This window comes from Mytilus californianus, unplaced genomic scaffold (assembly GCF_021869535.1).
Source record: "Mytilus californianus isolate M0D057914Y unplaced genomic scaffold, xbMytCali1.0.p SCAF_8, whole genome shotgun sequence".
Classification (NCBI taxonomy): Eukaryota; Metazoa; Mollusca; class Bivalvia; order Mytilida; family Mytilidae; genus Mytilus; species Mytilus californianus.
The window spans coordinates 44444771-44464913 of NW_026262734.1; the positions used below are offsets into that span (position 1 = coordinate 44444771).

Sequence of the window (20143 nt, forward strand, 5' to 3'; positions counted from 1 at the left end):
TGCTAAAAAAAAAGGTCTCGACATGACAAATATGAAACTATTCAATTGAGAAAACTAACGGAATAATTTATAACAACAAAATTTACGAAAAACACATATGACATACATGAACCAACGAAAACCATTAAAACTTCAGACTCCTGACTTGGGACAGGCACATAAAGAATGTGGCGGAGTTTAGCATGTTTGTGAGCACTCAACCATCTCCCTAACTAGAGACAGTAGTGGTGTTACAGCACAACGTTAACATAAGAACAAACTATAGAAATCTGTTGAAAACGGGTTAACTCATCAGATCGATACAAAGATGAAAAAACATCTAACAAAATAATGACAAACTCAGACAAAGTTTAACACAAAAACTCAAGAAAAACTTTACAGAGAAAACTAAAATAAAAATGTTCAAAGAAAGTGAACTGATTTGTTTTCTTTATTTCTCCTAGTACAACAATATTACATCGAAATAAAGATGGCATTTTTAAGAGCGTCCTTCTTAGTATTTAATATACTAAGGCTGGCCTTCAAGTTTATTAAAAGGCTATTCAGTATATTTTGCGACACCAGTGTTAGATGATATTTACCTTAGCAATTTCAACAGCTTCACAGTTGAAATTAGTCGGTGACGGACAATATTGGGCACTTGACCTTTGACATTTGATCTTTCGAAAGTCAGGTAAAGAAAAATAACATTTGATCATTTTTGCAAATCGACGGCTAGCACATGTGAAATAGGATCTGCTTACCCTCCCTGGGCACCCGAGATCACACTCGGTTTTCGGTGGGGTTCATGTTGCTTAGCTCTATAGTTTTCTGAAGTGTGTTTTGTGTTTTGTGTATTGTTGTTTGTCTTTTGATCTTTTTCTTGATTTGCCGTGGCGTTGTCAGTTTATTTTCGAAAAAGAGAGGATAATGTACCAAAGGACATTCAAACTTATGAGTTTGCATGTTTCTTTTGGTATCTTTCGTGAGGTCGAAGCACTTTTCGGGTTATCTTCACCAGGAACGCTAAAATTACTTAAACATTTGAAATCCATGGATGTACTAGACCTAAACACACGAAGAGGTACGCAAATATAACCGTATACCTTACAATATAGCAAATTTTTTCACCTTTTTAAAGCTTGTTATACATAATGAATACGTTGATCAAATGAACGAGTGGTTAAAAGGATTTATGAGACTGACTGTTGCATCCGTATTTTTAATCTAACGTAGTAGCTATGCACTTCGTTACTGGTATTAAAAAATGGAAAAAAGTAAACTGTAATTTGTTTATATAGTTATAAAGTACATGAAATCATCTGAAATTTAGGAATGCATTTCTCTCGTGTATAACTTATGATTTTTGTCCGGGTTTGGCTAGACTTTTGTCGGTTTTTACAAAGTTTTATAAACTTTTGGATTTTCAAACATTTTAGCATTGAGCATCACTTAAAAGGCTTGTATTGTCGAAATGCTCATATGATGCAGTACAATTGATTCCATTTTATGTTATTAACGATTTATTTCCATCAACCCAAGCCTTGCGATGACGGCCAACATTCAATATCTTGACATGAAAAGGTCTAGGTTAATCATATACCGAATTTTTATTTGTAAAATCAATCCACAGACATTAAAAATAGTGAAGAATAAAAATAAATTACTTCTCTGATTTCTCGTGAAAAAAGTAGTTATTGTAAAAGACTGGAGAATGCTTACTCTGACCGTCAGCCAGCAACAATCAATGATTCAATTTAATTGTTTCTCAATACGGTGCAAAACTATTAGTTTCAGTCGATATAAACGCCATCTTGAAATGTTTACTTAACAACAGCTAGTCATCATTAGTTGCTTATTGGTGTTGCTAAGATTCATTTGGCTTGAATGAGTTATAAAATTAGGAACACGTCAAGAAGAGGAGTAGAAATTATATATGGATGATCTGACAGTATGGGTATTCGAGAACCGTACCGATCGATAAAAATGTTGTTTTTGGGTCACTTTTTTTTTAACTAGTAAAATCTATTTGTTTCAGACAGAAATGCTTTAAAACATTAGAAAGAGTAAAAATATTCAATCAGAATTATATATATAGCATTTTGTATCAAATTACTAATAACATTGAAATTGAAACCCATATAAAAGTAAACGAAAATGAAAAAAATAATAAATACTTCTGAAATAAATTTTTTTATAAAAACTGTCGTTTGGTTTCTCTAAAAATCACAAAAACATGAAAACAAATGCTGGCGTTAATTTATGATACTGCGAAGCAATCCATACCTTTGAGGAAATGTTTAACTTGTGCGCAATTAGAACCGAATAATAAATATCCGGGTAGAATATCAAATGAACGACTTGTATGTATCACATGCAAGACAAATTACTGTAGGATTGAAGTAAATTGATTTTCTTATTAACCTTTTAATTCTGTTCAGTGACGATTGAAATTATTTTGCCTGTTTACCATGTTTACCATAGTTTCGCGAGAAAATAAGAGAATGCCTTTTTGCATCTCTCGTCGTGTTTCATCATGTTTAATTGGCAGTATTTTCCTTTTTATTGCATCTCACTTTTCTTCGGTTAAATGTTATGTTATCAACCATCATGCTTTTCATACTCTGGGTGACAGGAATTAAGTTTTTTCCATTCATGAAATTTACTGAATAATACATTGTACAGTCTTCGTTCATCACATTGTATCCATTGAAAATAAATTCAACAGAAAATTAGCATTTCCAAAATATATCTGGAAACTATAACTGAAACAAAGAATTGAAAAAATGACAAATATAACGATTAATTATAATAGTATAAGCTAAAGCAACTTTACTGTGCTATATTTGGAGTGGGATCTGCTTACCCTTCCGGAGCACCTGAGATCACCCCTAGTTTTTACGGGGTTCGTATTGCTTAATCCTTAGTTTTCTATGTTGTGTTTTGTATAATGTTGTTTGCCTTTTGGTCTTTTTTCTTTTTCCGTGGCGTTGTCAGTTTATTTTCCGACTTATGAGTTTGAATGTCCCTTTGGTATCTTTTGCCTCTCATTTACATTGGGAAAGTGACAGGTTGTAAAAACGTTAAAGGTACAGACGTACATTTCAATCAAGATTGAGGAGATAATTAATCGATAGAAGTCGATTAATAAAAGGAGGTTTTATACTGAACTGACTCTTAAAAATGTCTGATGTAAGTGCAACATGTTGAGTAGTACTGATTCCGTTTCATCTCAATTATTACAATAAATTGCATAAAAAACTATATGTCTGTCTTTCCGCTTTCCCAAATGTTTTAGCTGATAGATAACTAGTTATGACATACAATTAAAGGCATTGTGTTGCCCATTGTGTGTTTTTAAATTAACTCTTCATTGTTAGCAAGTGTTTTTTTATCATAATTTTCAATAAAATCAAAATACATGTATAAAAAATGCAGTAGCATATGGAATAGTGTGAATGTTTGTGATCATGATGATAATACATTGGTGGCCACAATCTCATTCATATCAGAACTAGAACATGTGGATTAAAGAGGACCCTTGCTTGAAACTAGACTGACACGGAAAGCCAGATTTTTAACGTGATAGTTCACATGGTACTCAGTCCACAGGAAAACATTTTACCCTATCCCGACACATTATCCTGAGTTCCAGTCTACTAGGCTTGTGAAGATGAAGATACCGCTAATAGTATTTTTTTTTATTTATTTCATGGGTTAGTTTTTTAACGTCATTAAAGTTAATTTGGAAAACCTTTTCGTTCTTTTTGGGTTCTCTTAAACTTCGATCTCTGTTTGGCATTTTAATTTTTAAATTCGAGCATCGCCGATGAATCTTTTGTAGACGAAACGCGCGTCTGTCTTTCAAAATTATCAGCCTGGTATCTTTGATGATTTTTTGGTGTAATAAAATAGAAGTTAAACATACATGTACGCCAACGATACAGTGATTTATATAGTCTTTAAATGAAGAAACCATCTTAGAATTTAATAAGTCTACATCTACCTTTAGGTGTAACTGATATAATTAACATAATAACAGATTATAAGTACTTACTAGATGAAATAATATATTTAATGTTATAAATAAGTTTATGGTTAATCCCGGATGAAGTGGTCGATGGTGAAGATAATGGCGCTGATAGCTGATTTTCTGGAAACCCTTACAAATGAAAAGTTCATCAATTTACTCATACAGTACAACTTCCACTTAATGAACATTTGAAAGTTTTTAAAAATAAAAGCATACCAATAAAGAGCTTATGCATGTGAAAAGAAAGCTACTTATATAAATACATACTAGAACACATCAGCGATATAGCGGGTCCGTGACTGAATCAAAGTACCTACGCCTTATTTTTAACCTGGATTTTTAGTATTTGTATTGTCATCTGATAAAGTCATACTGATTATAAGGGGCATAGTTTTCTCTACGTTCAAAAATCTTTCTGTTTGAACCCGTCCTGGTTTTCTCAATGCAATTAATATAATAGTGGTACTCCAGATCGTGGAGGGAAAAGAAAAAGAAGTACAACCGGAAACTTCATGTGACATATACTATTGGTGTATCGGATTTGACCCGGAACTTTTTAATTATTGGCAAAATTAATTATATGGAAAATAAAAGGGCTTGAAATGGTGAAATTTTAAATGAACACCATTGTCCTATATTAGTTGAAAATAATTAAAACTAGAACTTCAGACAACAGGGCCTCCTTTAAATAGAGGGACCTATGTTGGATGCTTCTTCAGGGGAAGTATTTGTTACTCTGCATGAAACACTTGTTTTATTGCTGAGTGGTCTAAAGGGGAAATGTTTATGGTCATTTATGACGTATTCCATATATAACGAGTGTTAAAAAGGTTTACCAAATATTTTTTTTAACTTCAAAGGAATTTCTTAAAAACAATGTCCGTAAATCCATGGGGAATGAATTTTCGTACTCCTGACTTGCTTGAGGCATTTTCAAAATGAAAGGTGCGGATTGAACCAGGTTTTATTGCGCAAAAATCAAACCAGTTGTACGAAATTTATTTCAGTTCAAATTGATTATGAATCGTGTAGTGAATTTCCCTAATCGTGAGTGACTTTTTATTTGCACAGCAAAACGGACCTAACTGTGTATTCATAACTTATATTTCACATTAAAAAGCAGACACTTCTCATCAAGAGTACTGTAGTTGAATTGATAAGAGAGCATGTCAGACTGAATATGCTATTCTGACACCTGTATCTATATGTGTGAGGCTGCGTATTGCTGTACCTCCTGCACAGTCAAACGGACCAACATTGCCAAGAGTTTTTGTAAAAGTACTTATAGGATAGAGAATGGAAAAGGGGAATGTATCAAAGAGACAACAACCCGACCAAAGAGTAGAAAACAGCCCAAGACCACCAATTTGTCTTCAACGCAGCGAGAAAATCCCACACTCGGAGGCGGCCTTCAACTGCTAATCATTACGTTGTGAATTAGCACGTTATTAGTTATATGTATTTGTCTCTGAAAAATGTTTTCACATATTTTCTAGTAGAGGGCTATTTAAAGCTTTGCATATCGTTAAGAAACTTATCTCTTGTTGATCTCTAGACTATTGACGTTTGGGGGAGGGTGCTATTGTCTTATTGACTACAATCAAATATCTTCCATATATATTTTCTCGCAATTACAATATGACCATAACGTAATAAAAGTTTCCAACGACAGTTAAAGGTAATATGAAGAGAAAAAACCGTGATAACATACAGAAATATTCCACTTATTTTTCAAGCAAATTATGACAATCAGCATCTATGTATTGTTTCACTGATAAGATTATATCCTTGAAACTCAGCAAACAGTATCAACAATTTACCTAGTCCGAGATTACTCTGACGTCCATCGGCTCTTTTGCCAGACAAGCTGGGACCGTGGGACGTCAAAGCTCGTCCTATATCAAAAAGTGGATATTTGCCCGTCCAAAACGGATGCGCCACGTCGTTTCTTCTTGAGCCGACTGACGGCCTTGTATCGATATAAATCGGGCATAAATTTGTTCACTTTTCATTTATCTCTTCATTTTATAAGTTTAACCTACCTGCCACCCTTTATGTTCTCATATTTGGAAAGTTTTCACAGCAACCCATCGATTCCAGCATTTTAACTTTCTTTTCTAATGGACGTCAAGAACGCGGCCTCGAGACTTAAGTATGCAAATTTTTATGCTAATTTCGGCCTAGAACCTTCCTAGCCAAACATGATAACAATCGGAACACACTAGGCCATTCAGCTTATTTGGGTCGTAAATGAACGAGGTGTTAGATTATGTATTCATATTGACCCAGGGTCATTTGCATAAATCAGCTCCCATAATGCATTGCGCCTTACTTTTTCTCGTTGGAAACGTAAAAATCTTTCAAAGTGAAAGTTAAAATGCCGGAATCGATGGGTCACTGTGAAAACTGTCCAAACTTGAGAAAATAAAGGGTGGTAGGTAGGGGAAATGAAGAGATAAATGAAAAATGAACAAATTGAGGCCCGATTTTTATGGATCCAAGGCCGTCAGTTGGCTCCAGAAGCAACGAAGCGGCGCATACATTTTGGACGGACAAATATCCACTTTTGGATTTGGGACGAGCTCTGACGTCCCACGGCCCAGCTTGTCTGGCAAAACAGCCGTTGGACGTCAGAGAAATCTCTCACTACAATTTACTAAAGTCCGATAATAGGGTATTGATGTCGTTTGAAAGCAATAGTGACAACAACAAGTATTGATTGAAACTATTGACTTATTGATTGTTATTTATGTTATTTACTTAATGAACAGTGACAAAAATATAACATGAATAAACAGGACGCAAACAAACAATAAATCAAATAAGTAGACCTATATAGCTGATTGGAGTTGAGAAATATGGTCATCAACCAAGCGTTTAACCAATGCTTAAGGGCATACGATACAGTTACAGGGGAGGTAATGACGTTGCTAACGTAAATTGTTATTTTCGTCAAACTGTGACTTATCGGGAAAAGATGCAGTTTTCGACTGATTTTTATCATTCAAACTGATTTAACTTGAAAACGTGTTCATGGAGCCCTCTTTTTTAAAATGACATTTGGTTTGATTACGTAACTATGAAGATTATGTTTACCAATTTTCATGAAAAAGTCAATAGTGCAATTTTTTTAAATTTGAAAAATATACAGCAAAAAATGACGTTTTTTTTCTACAATCATGATCATTTGATTAATATGAGTTATTTGTAAAAATGAAATGTACAAATTTATATAAAACAGAAATTACAAATAATTTAACAAAAAAGAGCTTGTGTTTATCTTTTAAAACAAAAAAAGTTATGTATTGCTATTGAAAAGAAAAAAACGTCCACAAATCCGAATTTTGAGGAAATATCTGAAATTTCAACCTCAATTTACTCAAAAAGTAGCACATGATGGTATATTTTTGATTACATATTTGATTTAATCAGGTAAAAAATATCCTATATGCAAATTTTCATCAAAGTTTCATTATGGGATCAAAGCTGTATCGTATGCCCTTAATTAAGTGGGACTTCCGTTTAGCCCATGTAGGATATATATATACGAAGCCACGTGCAGGACGTTAAAAACGGATGTTTTTGTAGGGAAAGTTCCAAGCTTAATGAACGTTAAAGTACCCTTGAAATTGTCTGAAAAGCTGAAAATGAAGTTGTAAATTATCGTAAATACGCGCAAAAGTAGAAAAAGTATTACCATAGAGTGATTGTATTCCTGTGATGTCGTCCTGGTGAAGTCGCCAACCAGGGTCCATTCTTTTATAAAATGGCGCCATCAAAGAAGCAGTATTTTGCGAATGACCAAGTCCTAAGGTATGTCCAAATTCATGTGCAGCTACAACCTCTAGATCTGTTCCCGTTCCCGATCTGAAAATCCAGGTTTCATCGTCATCAAAATGGGTGTCACCATCGGCTGGATAAAACGCATGCGCTAAAACTCTTCCTGAAATACATGCAATTCTTTTTGATAAGTATTGGATCACGCTGCCTAGTCACTGACTTATTTTTTTGTTGATACGAAAAGAGAAAAATTACTTATCGAAAAACGACAGGAGTGAACTATTATTGTCTTATTTCTATTTTTTCATTAGTATTGAAAGTTTTATTGGCATTTTGATAAATTCATCATATATACAAGGGTTAAATTATGTACTTCATAAGCGCGTTTAATCTACAAAAGACTGACCATTGACGCTGGAATCAAAAAGTTTAAAAGGCCAAATACAGTACGAAGTTGATGAGCATTGAGGATCTAAAATCCAAAAGGTTATGCCAAATAAAGCCGAGATAATATATTCCTGGGGTAGAAAATCCTTTGTGTTTCGAAAAAGTTGAACATTTATTGCAGCGATTCAATATGGATTCAAAATTAAATTGGTGGAATTATAAAGTAAGGATACATCTAAAAAATAAACCTAGAATGGTAACTCTATTTCTGGATCATAAATAAACGTAGGCGAAAAAAACTGTCAAAATAGGTGCAATTTGGGTACCCTAACGTTATGTCCGTTCTTAAGATTTGGTTTGAAGAATGTAAAATACATTTTCTAGAGGAGAACTTTATAGCGTCTCATTTGATTATCAACGTGGAGATATTCATATATTCTCTTCTAAGCATATTTGGTGCTTAATTGCACGTAATGTATATGTTCGGGACCATATGGTTATTTGGACCATACGCGTATGGTCATGACAATAAACGTATATACCCATATGGTCCGACCATACGCGTATGATCGGACCATATGAGTATATACTCGTTTGGTTATTAATAGTTATAACGGGCTGGACCATATGAGTATTTAGACCATATAACTGTATTTCGAATACACTATAATTCCTTATCCGAACTAAAATCCTTTATCTTTGACATATTTAACCTTTCAACTTTTTCGTCCGTAAGTGAAACAACATGAGTTAGTGGGCATATGTGGACCTTCTTACCACGGTCTTTAATTTTTTTAATCTATTTATTCGATTTTCTACTTATTTTCACTTGATAGTTTTAGAAACTTCTAATTTATAACCATACTTTCTGTAACAGTGATATTTATCGTATTGATAACGGTGACCATACGTGCATGGTCAAAATACTCATATTGTTTTGCGTTATATACTTAAGCTGCATTAAATACCTGGACCATCAAAGGCGTTATATGATCCGTCACCATGGTTACCCCTGGCAAATAGAATTTCTATATCTGGATGGACTTCTGTGTATTCAAATATCAATGACGTCACATCGGACCATTTCTTTAGCGCACTCTCGAAAGCTAATCTACATAAATATAATTGATCTCATATACATTATAAAACAACAAAAACTAATGCTAGTAGTGTCGTATGGGAAGTAGCGATATTTTTTTAATTTGATCGGATATTTTTGTACACATATTGAGGAGGGGTTGAACGACTGTTTGTAACAAAACTTAAAATGACTCCGTACAGTTTGTTAATCCACTTACCGATATTAGAAAGGGTAACAGAGGTGGGGATCTCAAGAAAATAGTTTTTTGTTATATTGTTGAAGGAAAATATTTGATGGTTTATATCTAATTCATTCACAACATGTTTAGACACGTGACGTTTTAGAGCTTGATAAAAGTTTATACATTGTATCAATACCTATCTATTGTTGAATGAAAATAACACTCTATAAATCCCGTGTTTCCGAAGCGCTTTTTCTGGATTTATCCCATCATGAACGCTCATACCTGATCATTTGAAAGCCATGGATGTACAAATACGTAGAAACGTTAGAATTTTTATGAACGAAAGGGACATAACAAGAATAACACAATTCATTAAAGGGCGAAATAGGTTTGGACGAAATTTATATGAAATAGATGTAAAAGAGAGGCTAAAGATACCAAAGTGACATTCAATAAAATTGAGAATGGAAATGGGGAATGTGTCAAAGAGACAACAACCCGACCATAGAACAGACAACAGCAGAAGGTCACCAACAGGTCTTCAATGCAGCCAGAAATTCCCGCACCCGGAGGCGTCCTTCAGCTGGCCCCTAAACAAATATATATACTAGTTCAGTGATAATGAACGCCATACTAAACTCCAAATTGTACACAAGAAACTAAAATTAAAAATAATACAAGACTTACAAAGGCTAGAGGCTCCTGACTTGGGACAGGCGCAAAAATGCGGCGGGGTTAAACATGTTTATGAGATCTCAACCCTCCCCCTATACCTCTAGCCAATGTAGAAAAGTAAACGCATAACAATACGCACATTAAAATGCAGTTCAAGAGAAGTCCGAGTCTGATGTCAGAAGATGTAACCAAAGAAAATAAACAAAATGACAATAATACATAAATAACAACAGACTACTAGCAGTTAACTGACATGCCAGCTCCAGACTTCAATTAAACTGATTGAAAGATTATGTCTTCATCATATGAATATCAGGCACAATCCTTCCCGTTAGGGGTTTAGTATCATACCATCATAACATATATGAGAAGAACATAACCCGTGTCATGCCAACAACTGGTTTTTAAATAAATGTGTTTAGTGCCGATGCAAAGACCCTATAAGTGAATCAATATTAACGCCAAAATATGCAATCTTTAATGACCTGACAACAGTATCGTAACTATATCCCTTCTTAATAAGTCTGTTTAAAGGTTTTGTAAGCTTCAGAGGTGAATACTGACATTTTTGTGCTTTATAAAGAATATTTCCATAAAAAATTGAATGTGAAATACCTGAACGTATAAGAAGTCTGCATGTTGAGCTATATTTACGAATGATGTCCTTATACCGATGATAAAATTTAGTAAATGTTTTGACTAGTTTGTGATATCGAAAACCCTGGTGTAATAATTTTTCAGTAATACATACATTTCTCTCCTTAAAATCTAAAACATTGTTACATACACGAGCGAATCGTACAAGTTGAGATATATAAACACCGTAAGATGGTGACAAGGGAACGTCACCATCTAAAAAAGGATAATTAACGATAGGAAATGAAAAATCATCTCTTTTATCATATATTTTAGTATTAAGCTTTCCATTAGTGATATAGATATCAAGATCGAGGAAAGGGCAGTGTTCATTGTTAGTATTAGCTTTATTTAAAGTAAGTTCAACAGGATAAATTTCTTTAGTATACATACTGAAGTCGTCATTATTGAGAGCCAAAATATCATCCAAATATCTAAAAGTTTTATTAAATTTGTGTATCAGATGTTGTTTCGATGGGTCTTTGCTGATTTTTGTCATAAACCCATAAGTCGAAAAATAAACTGACAACGCCATGGCTAAAAAAGAAAAATACAAACAGACAAAAAATAGTACACAAAACACAACATAGAAAACTAAAAACTGAGCAACACGAACCTTTTCAAAAACTTAGGATGATCTCTGGTGCTCCGGAAGGGTAAGCAGATCCTGCTCCACATGTGGCATCTTTCGTGTTGCTCATGTTAGTACAAACCCGGTTATAAGTATAAATCGGTAGGTCACATTCGGGGAAAAGGCGAAGGGATTATAGTTACGACATTTGGAACATATCCGCTATCACCTGTGAAACGAGTATTCCATTACGGTAAAACAAATCGTGATTGCGTCCGTAAAAATTTACGAAGGAATGATTTCAACTTCACCACTTGGAACTCTTGGTTAATTGATTTCTTGTGAGCAGCAAGGAAATCACGATAGGAAATACCAGCGCTGGAATATCGTATCAACTGAGAGATATATACTCCGTATGGAAGCGCTGCTAGAATGTTGCTACATAGAAATGGAAAGTTCAAGCTGTAAAAAGTCCCGAACTGACAAATTTAAAACAAATCAAACGAGAAAAAATTAACTGTCTGGTTTATGTACAAAACAAGAAACAAAAACAAATATGATATACAGTAAAAAATGACAACCACTGAATTGCAGGCTCCTGACTTAAGACAGGAACAAACAAGTGTTAAGGTTTATCATGTTTGCGTGCGCCAGACCCTCCCCATAACCTGGGACGGTGATGCATGTATAACAGCACAACAAAATAACAAACTATAAAAATTAGTTGAATAGGGTATTACTCATTAGAATGATACATAGTACACATATAAAAAGTAAGGAGATGTGGTATAATTGCCAAATGGACAACTATCCACCAAAGTTCAAATGAAATGGATGTAAGCAATTATAGGCAACAGTAAAGGCTTCAACAATGAGAAAAACGCATACCGTATAGTCTACAAAATAAGTCCTAGGCATGAAAAATTTGAACCAATTCAATTGAGAAAACTAACGGTCTAATTTATAACAAAACAATTTACGAAAAACAAATATGACAGAATGAATGAACGGCAACCATTAAACTGTAGACTCCAGATGACTTGGGACAGGCACATGAAGAATATGGCGGGGTTAAACATGTTTGTGAGCGCTCAACCCTCTCCCTAACTTGAGACAGTGGTGTTACAGCACAGCATAAGAACAAACTATAAAAAATCAGTTAAAAAGGGCTAAAATCATCAAATCGATACAAAGCAGAAAAACATCTAACAAAAACGCAGACCGGACATGGCAGGGTATTTATACATCCTTAACAAAAAAAAAAATATAAAGTACAAATCTGAGAGTACTTGCAGTTACTAAAAGCTAGTTCAAAGCCAATAGCAACTAATAAAAAAACACTAGAAGACTAAAATATCAATCAGTTCACATCCAACATCCAATGGATTGAGTGTAAAGACGTCATGAACAGTCAGATAAAAACATGACCTTGTGCAATACCATATGTATCGACATATTGTAGTATCATGAAGGGCATATGTGTATACCTATATATATATATATAATATTTAGTATGGTTTTAATTTACTGATAACAAAATCGATACTTATACCAATAAAAACACTTTTCAAAGATCTAATTACAGTGTTGAGTTGGTAAACCTTTAGAGTAAGTTTATTTAAAGTACAAAACAACTGTATAAAACACTAAAATTATGCATATTTTAACCTAGATAGGCACTATATTAGTCAAAAATTTACACCTGTCTAACGGTTGGTTTAAATATGTTTACAAATACAAGTATAGTTCTTACCAATGTAAAACTTTCGGTATATAGCACCCCAATAGAAATGAACATAGAGCATAAAATAAAAACTCTTTACAAAGGACGTCACTGATTGACCTACACGCACTGTGAAATCCCAGTTCAGTATATTTAGACAATATACGTATAGTGTCTTGAAATATGAAATTTATTTGTATGAGGCTAAGAAACGGGGGGAAATGCGAGGTTTACCGAGCATTTCCCCCTGTTTCGTGCCGAATACAAATAAATTTCATATTTCAAGACACTATACGTATATTGTCTTTATACTGAAATCGATAAAAAACATAAAAAACAAAATAAAATACGTAACAAATTTATTGTTAAAAAAAAAGTGTTTGGAATTTCCCTCTTTGGGTACCATTGTTGGGTATTTCCCTATAAGCGTAGTAAATCATAAAGTCCAGGCGATAAGACATTGACATTTTTAGGAATTAGAAAGAGAAAATAAACTAATTTAATAATATTTAATAAACATGGTATGTAAATTACGAATTTCAAGACATAACAAGTTTAAATTTACAAAAGTTTGACAATTGTTACTACACGCTGTCATGGTTGTGACGTGACATTGTTGATGAAATACAGTAGTTCCGGTAAGTAGGCGTGGCTAATAGGTTAGTTGAGGTCATTGACGTATAAAGCTAACGTTTATACGTATAGCTTTATCTGTATAGTAAAATAGCTGATTGCAGTATAAAATTGTTTTTCTTGTCAGTTTTAGAGAGAAATCAACGTTTTCTCCAGTATTTTGTCTTTCAGATTTAGTTTTTGACTTAGAGAGCAGTATTTAAAATTGACGAGTTTGACGAGTTTTTGCCGGTCAATTTTTATTTACTGTCTCTTATCTCAATATCATATATATTTTGTGTGTAGCTAGTTGATCAGGGATGTATGTGGCATCCTGAACAAATTTAAACAATGTCATTTTGCGTCTCAACAGCCATTTTTGATGACATCTTGAATATTTTAGATTGCTTACGAGGTCTTGGTTTACATACAACACTGCACAAAAATGACATATTTGAAGAATAATCTCGAGTACTGTGTCTTTTTAATTAGGCTTATAATCTGTCCTTGCACTGGTAAAAAATAAGAATGTAGATAATAATGTGACTTAATACTCCGATTACCTTTGTGTCGAGTTTGGAAGCTGATTGGTATATCCTGTTAGCTTCCATGTTATCCTTTTCCTGCTCCATTTATAACCTAAAAATAATTTTTGTTCAAAAAATATTAACTCTAAGACTACATTAATATTATATGAATTTTTGTTTTGTTGCGATTATAAATGTCTTCCGACAATGAACAAATATTTAGATTATCTGAGCTCTTTTTACATATAACCAGCGTCAAATTACACTGCGAAGGTTTTTCTTTGTGTGTGCGCAGCGAAAACACCCAAAACTATCCTTACTGTGATAAGCAGCTAATATCTTGCAATATTTGTATACGAAAATAAAATGATTCTTAGTGAATGGTATTGATTCGATGTTTTCTTCACCTTCAGTATATTTGTTATTAAGTTGTTGCTGCCTACCGATATAATGTCGTTCAAACTTAAGATTCTCAGTCCAAAACATGGCGTTTTTGATTACTGCGTGTCAAAGTTCACAATGTCATGTCAAATCTTTTGCGACGTCACAGACACATTAATACAGGATTTTCAGAAGTGCAGAACAGAATGATATAGACACACGGCGGAAAAACAGTTGAATATGATATATTTTGAAAATTACTTGGTCGTTGACTCTGTTTTCATAGAAAGGACATTGCTTTTGGCGCGGACCGGGGAATAGACACCAACATAAACCGTCACATTAACAATTATCGGAAAATTTCCACTCGTTTACCATGTTTAGATAATAGGGAATATACCAAAATATCACAATCAAATCGCAAAAGCGTATTTGTCACCAATATTTTGTCTAGTAATATGTAGATATAAGAAGATGTGGTACAAATGTATGAGTGCCAATGAGACAACTCTCCATCCAAGTCAAAATTTATAAAAGTAAACCATTATAGGTCAAAGTACGGTCTTCAACACGGAGCCTTGGCTCACACCGAACAGCAAGCTATAAAGGGCCCCAAAAATTACTAGTGCACAAAAAATCGAAATTTCTTGGACGCAGATCGCAAGGAGGATATAAAACTCAACTATCAAATAAACAGTAATTTTATTGGTTCGTTTGTAGAAGGATTCCAGGGAAAGATTTTAATTTGAACGCCTTAAGTGGGCTTATATTTGTATCTTCAGACAATATAAAGGTTTTACGTGAAATAAAATTTGACCGATTTTTTTTTATGCAAATGCAAAACTGTGGATAATTTATCAAATATGTGATATGTTTCAATGCATCCTTTTAAAATGTGCTATTAAACACTTTTGAATTACTTTTAAAGAGTCAATGCTTTGAAAATAATCGAACTGGTGCAATCATATCTATTTAATTTTTTACGAAATGATATCAGGTAGTTTTAAAATGAGAGCTTTATTGAATGCTAAAACTCCGCAAGAGAACTCAGGTTCTGCTCCCTAAGAAATAATGACAATAGCATGCACTTTCCAAAGTTTTAAATCAGACGTTAAGAGACAAGCATTGTGTATGAAACAGCACATTTATAGTTCCTTACCTGGCGCAAAGAACTGCAACGGTCTGTCTCGAGAAGACTCGTTGAAGTCTGCAACTCCACAACGAGGCTGTTTTATTTTTTGTATGGTTTCTTCGTCTAGCTCTCCCGTAATATTCATTCCGTTGAATTGTTGAAATTTCCTGTTCAAGAAAAAATATTATAAAGGTAGAAGTAATTGAAATAATGAAAAAAAAAGTTTGCTTTATCTATTATATTACATCGTTGTAACCTCTGTGTTTACTGTTCATTGATTTTGTTGTCAATTAATAAAAGAGGCACCCGAAGAAGAGGCATAACTTTTTCTTATTTACGTATCGGATTCATTTGACCTACGTATAATATACTTGTAATTAGTGATCGAGCATTGTTAGCATTATAGTAGTTTTTTATTACCAAAAATAAATCAAACTTATACGTCTTGACCGTTAAAACGTATGTAAAAATCTCGAATTTTACATATTTTGCAAGTTTGTGAATTTCAGATCTGTATAAAGGCACTGTTATGCTCTTCAATGGGTAGTTTCATAAGCAATTATACCACATCTCCATAATTTTATATTTAACTGATTTGGAAGTAAAATTTAGAGAACGCAACCAATATCCGTCCCAACTTATGACGTTAAAGTTTGTAAATAAATCTAAAAAAAAAATGATTAATTCAAATATTTTCAATGCTTATTTAAGAAATAAAAAATAAACCTAATTGCTTCTTTTCTTTTGTCAGCTTTGTCCACATGTCTTGTTCTTGTAGTTATGTTTTTCATATAACCAAACCGCATGAAAAATACCTATAAAATAAAACGTCGCAAATAAAAAAAAATATACCATTAGTTGCCATGATAAGCTCTACAAGGCTTCGAACAAGGAGAAATGTGACGACGCTGAACATTTCTGTCCTGTTTCGTGATCGACATTTACTAATAATTTGTTATGCATCTGAGACAATACAGTGTTAATCTCTTGATATCTTCCAATTTATAATATTCACAAGAAAAAGTTTGGCTACAAATAGTGAGTTTACGACATTAAACGTTCTGTAAACCTGTAATCCTACGGAACATCATCAATCAAATTTACAGATTTAGTTATATAGTAAAAACCATCAAAATAATGACCTATATTATAAAAGAAAGGGGGATACACGTCTTTTAAAGAAATACCACTGCCAAATCAGTAACTTTTATTTTTGAAGTCGTCATTGTCTTCTTGATATTTGCTATTTTTGTTTTTGTTTCTGGCTCGAGAAATAAGTGTAAACTTCAAATTAATTATTTTTCTTCGACATTGTGTTCAATGCATCATTGAATATTTATATGCTCTTCAATGAATTATGTCTTTTGAAAAAATAAAATGAAAATTAAAGAACTATATATACATCATTACAAAGTTATGAGGGCTAGCAGACTCAAATGAAACAAGCACAATGTCATATAGGCATTATAAATACATGTATATGTTTATACGCAAAATTTAATTGACCAATCGTAGTTTGAGAATTCCACAAGAAGAAGAAGCGAATGTTTACGGCACCAAATCCGCGTAGCTTTGTTGAAAAAGTAGTAGTGGACTTAGAGAGAGATAAAAAATCCAAAAGAAGATGACTTTAACCACAGAATTTGACTATTTATTTCAATGTATTGTTTTACTTAATTCAACAAAAACGGAAACATTTTTATTTATTGGAGATGATCAACACATACTAAAAATTACAAAACAAAATAACCATACTTGTACAATTCAGGATATACATGTACCTGGTTTCCATGAAGTTAAACTTAGGGTAAAATATTTAGAAAGATGTGAAAAAAAAAAAAAAAAAATATCTTTGAATAGATAGGATTTTGAATTGTTGGTCTGACACCTTATAGTAATATCTGAAACTGTAATCTTGCGTAACGATTTATAAATATTATGGTTATAATGATGTTGACAAATATTTGTTTTAATATAAAATAAAATAGGAATGGCTAAACAAATACTTACATCAGCGTTCTTAGCCTGGATAGCTTCGTTAAATGATGTTTCGTCCGGAAGTGATCTGATTGGAGCTGCTTGTGACATTCCTATTAACAAAAGAGCATTTACTACGAATAAAAGTTTCATTTGAAAAAAATAATAATCAACTCTTCGGAAAAATAAGTATGCTACTTCTGTTGTTTATTTCCGTTCAATATTTAATTTTTGTTGTCTTTTCAAGGGAATCTGTCTAATGCGTGGTTAAAGTACAACCGGTAGAAAAAACTGACTAAATAAACACTTACAGGAAGACTCTTTCCTCAAAGTTGTTTTTATAAATACAAAATTTATAATATTTGTTATGATATAATACACGTATGAATGTATGTATGCATCATTTCATAACATTGTTTACATTAAATCGTTACATTTTTCATACATATTTTATTTAGTATTCTTAAATATTCAATCTGTTCCTGTAAAAAAAATATCTCCTAGTTTATTATATTTATATAATTCCCGCTTGATATTCAAAACACGTACCATTTATATGTTTACAGAGGCGGGATATTAGTTCAACAGTATGTCTATGTGAAATACTTCAATTATTAGTCTGCACCAGCCACTATACATTTTATAACTGTTGTAATATTCAAAGGAGTCAGTTTTTGATAAACAAGAAATGTCACTGAATGTCAACGATCTTTAATTTCGTGCAAAATTTCATGGTTGAGCTAGATACATGTACTTGGCTGCACGTGTAAAAAGTGTGTATTCTTCATTTTTGTAACACAATCATACATTCGGAATTTATCCTGCAATCGACCTTACTACCATCCAAATACAGGTGTACAGATAACATGAAGCGAAAGTATAGTATACGTTTTTCATCTCCTTGTATCCTGCTTCACTTGTGAACGAACGGTTATAATCGAATAACTAAAATTACTATTTTTAAAACTCGCAGTTCAATTTAATTTAAAAACAAATTCAACTGTTGGGAAGCATACAATCTATACTTAGATATTTGTACTCGCTACGAAACAGGAGACTCAGTTTCTATATTTTCTTACAATATACGTATATTGTCTCTACCTCTGTATATAATATATTATTTTAATGGTGCAGTGTATTATAAATATCAAGTTTCAGTGTAATAAGTTTATACATTGGCCGGATATGTGATTTTAGAAGTATCTACGTTTAGCCAAAAACCGCATTTCTGATGTTAAAAATCAATATGCATATACATATACAACATTTAAACTAGAAAACAAAAACAATATATAAATAGCTCATAGCTGAGAGTGTGATACAGATATTGTTGCTCCTAGAAAACATTCGCCACGGTTGACAATATTTTTGTGGGAAAAAACAATCTGCTCTATCATCCTCTTTGCTAAGTGTTATTTAATCTATTGAATGTTCCGACATTATTGTCATTTAAATTTAAAATTTAAAATAATAAACTTTGACTTCATGTACATAAAAACGTTACAGTCATTAGAAAAGTAACAAAAGTGAAGAAGATGTATTTGTTTTTATGACAGTCTATAAAAAGACACGAGGTCGAAACATAGTACTTGTTTATATAATTATTGACGTCTTTCAGATTATCGATTTTTGATTGGTTTGCACGAGGGGTGACATTTTATTGTGACTTGGCTGTTAGTGTTGCTCTCCACCTATTACAACTGTCTAACTGGTCAGAAATTTTAACAAACTGCTGTAGAAAACCACAGTCAAGTCGTGAAAGTGCAAAGTGATAAAATAAAGCATACTGATTCTTATGAATATAGAAGACTTTTTCAAAAGAAAATTGTATGAAAGCTTAGTTTGGACATTTTTATAGCAATTCAAAATTACTCCATATCACCTTTAGCATGACAATAACAATAAATTTCTATATAAACTGTTAGACAGATTTTTCAAAATAATATTGAAGTGGAATTAAAGTCTTATAGGATTGTAAGTATGCTTTATTTTATCACCTTGCACTTTCAGGACTTGACTGTGGTTTTCTACAGCAGTTTGTTCAAATTTCTGACCAGTTGAACAGTTTGGTTTTATAAAACAAATTGCAATTTGGTCAGAATTTTGAATAATTTGCAATAGGTGGAGAGCGACACTAGCAGTCAATTTAAGTCACAGTAAGAATTTAAAGAATTCACCGTCTAAGCAATGGGATATAGCCAATTGTCTCCCTATGTATATACCAATCAAAATCTTGCATTTTAACGCGAAGTATTTTAATGACAACAAGCATCATCTATGAATGATTTAAAAATGCTCTTCATAGTTTGCACGGTTAATACAATTTAACTCCATGACTTTATATATTTATACATTCCCCATTTCCATTCTCAATTTTATATATACATATAGGAAGGACGTTTTTTGGTACAAGGTCACAAACTGAAATATTGTCTTTTTTCCGTTTGCAGGACATGTCTTTATTA

General features: G+C 32.8%; 1 protein-coding gene across 2 annotated transcripts; it reads right to left on the reverse strand.

The window, feature by feature from the left end:
- Nucleotides 1-432: 432 nt before the first annotated feature.
- On the reverse strand, nt 433-18759 carry LOC127712380 (72 kDa type IV collagenase-like). 2 transcript variants are annotated; one of them, XM_052218776.1, is made up of 9 exons: nt 18228-18759; nt 17712-17791; nt 16428-16516; nt 15729-15868; nt 14225-14300; nt 9148-9290; nt 7710-7955; nt 4037-4141; nt 433-2744 (listed from the first exon to the last, which is right to left on the reverse strand). In XM_052218776.1, exons 2-9 carry the CDS (start codon nt 17787-17789, stop codon nt 2701-2703), a joined length of 921 nt encoding a protein of 306 aa, XP_052074736.1. In that variant the 5' UTR covers nt 17790-17791; nt 18228-18759; the 3' UTR covers nt 433-2700. The 2 variants fall into 2 exon arrangements, with proteins under 2 accessions (XP_052074736.1, XP_052074735.1); XM_052218775.1 differs by lacking the exon at nt 18228-18759 and having other exon boundaries at nt 17712-17946.
- Nucleotides 18760-20143: the final 1384 nt, after the last annotated feature.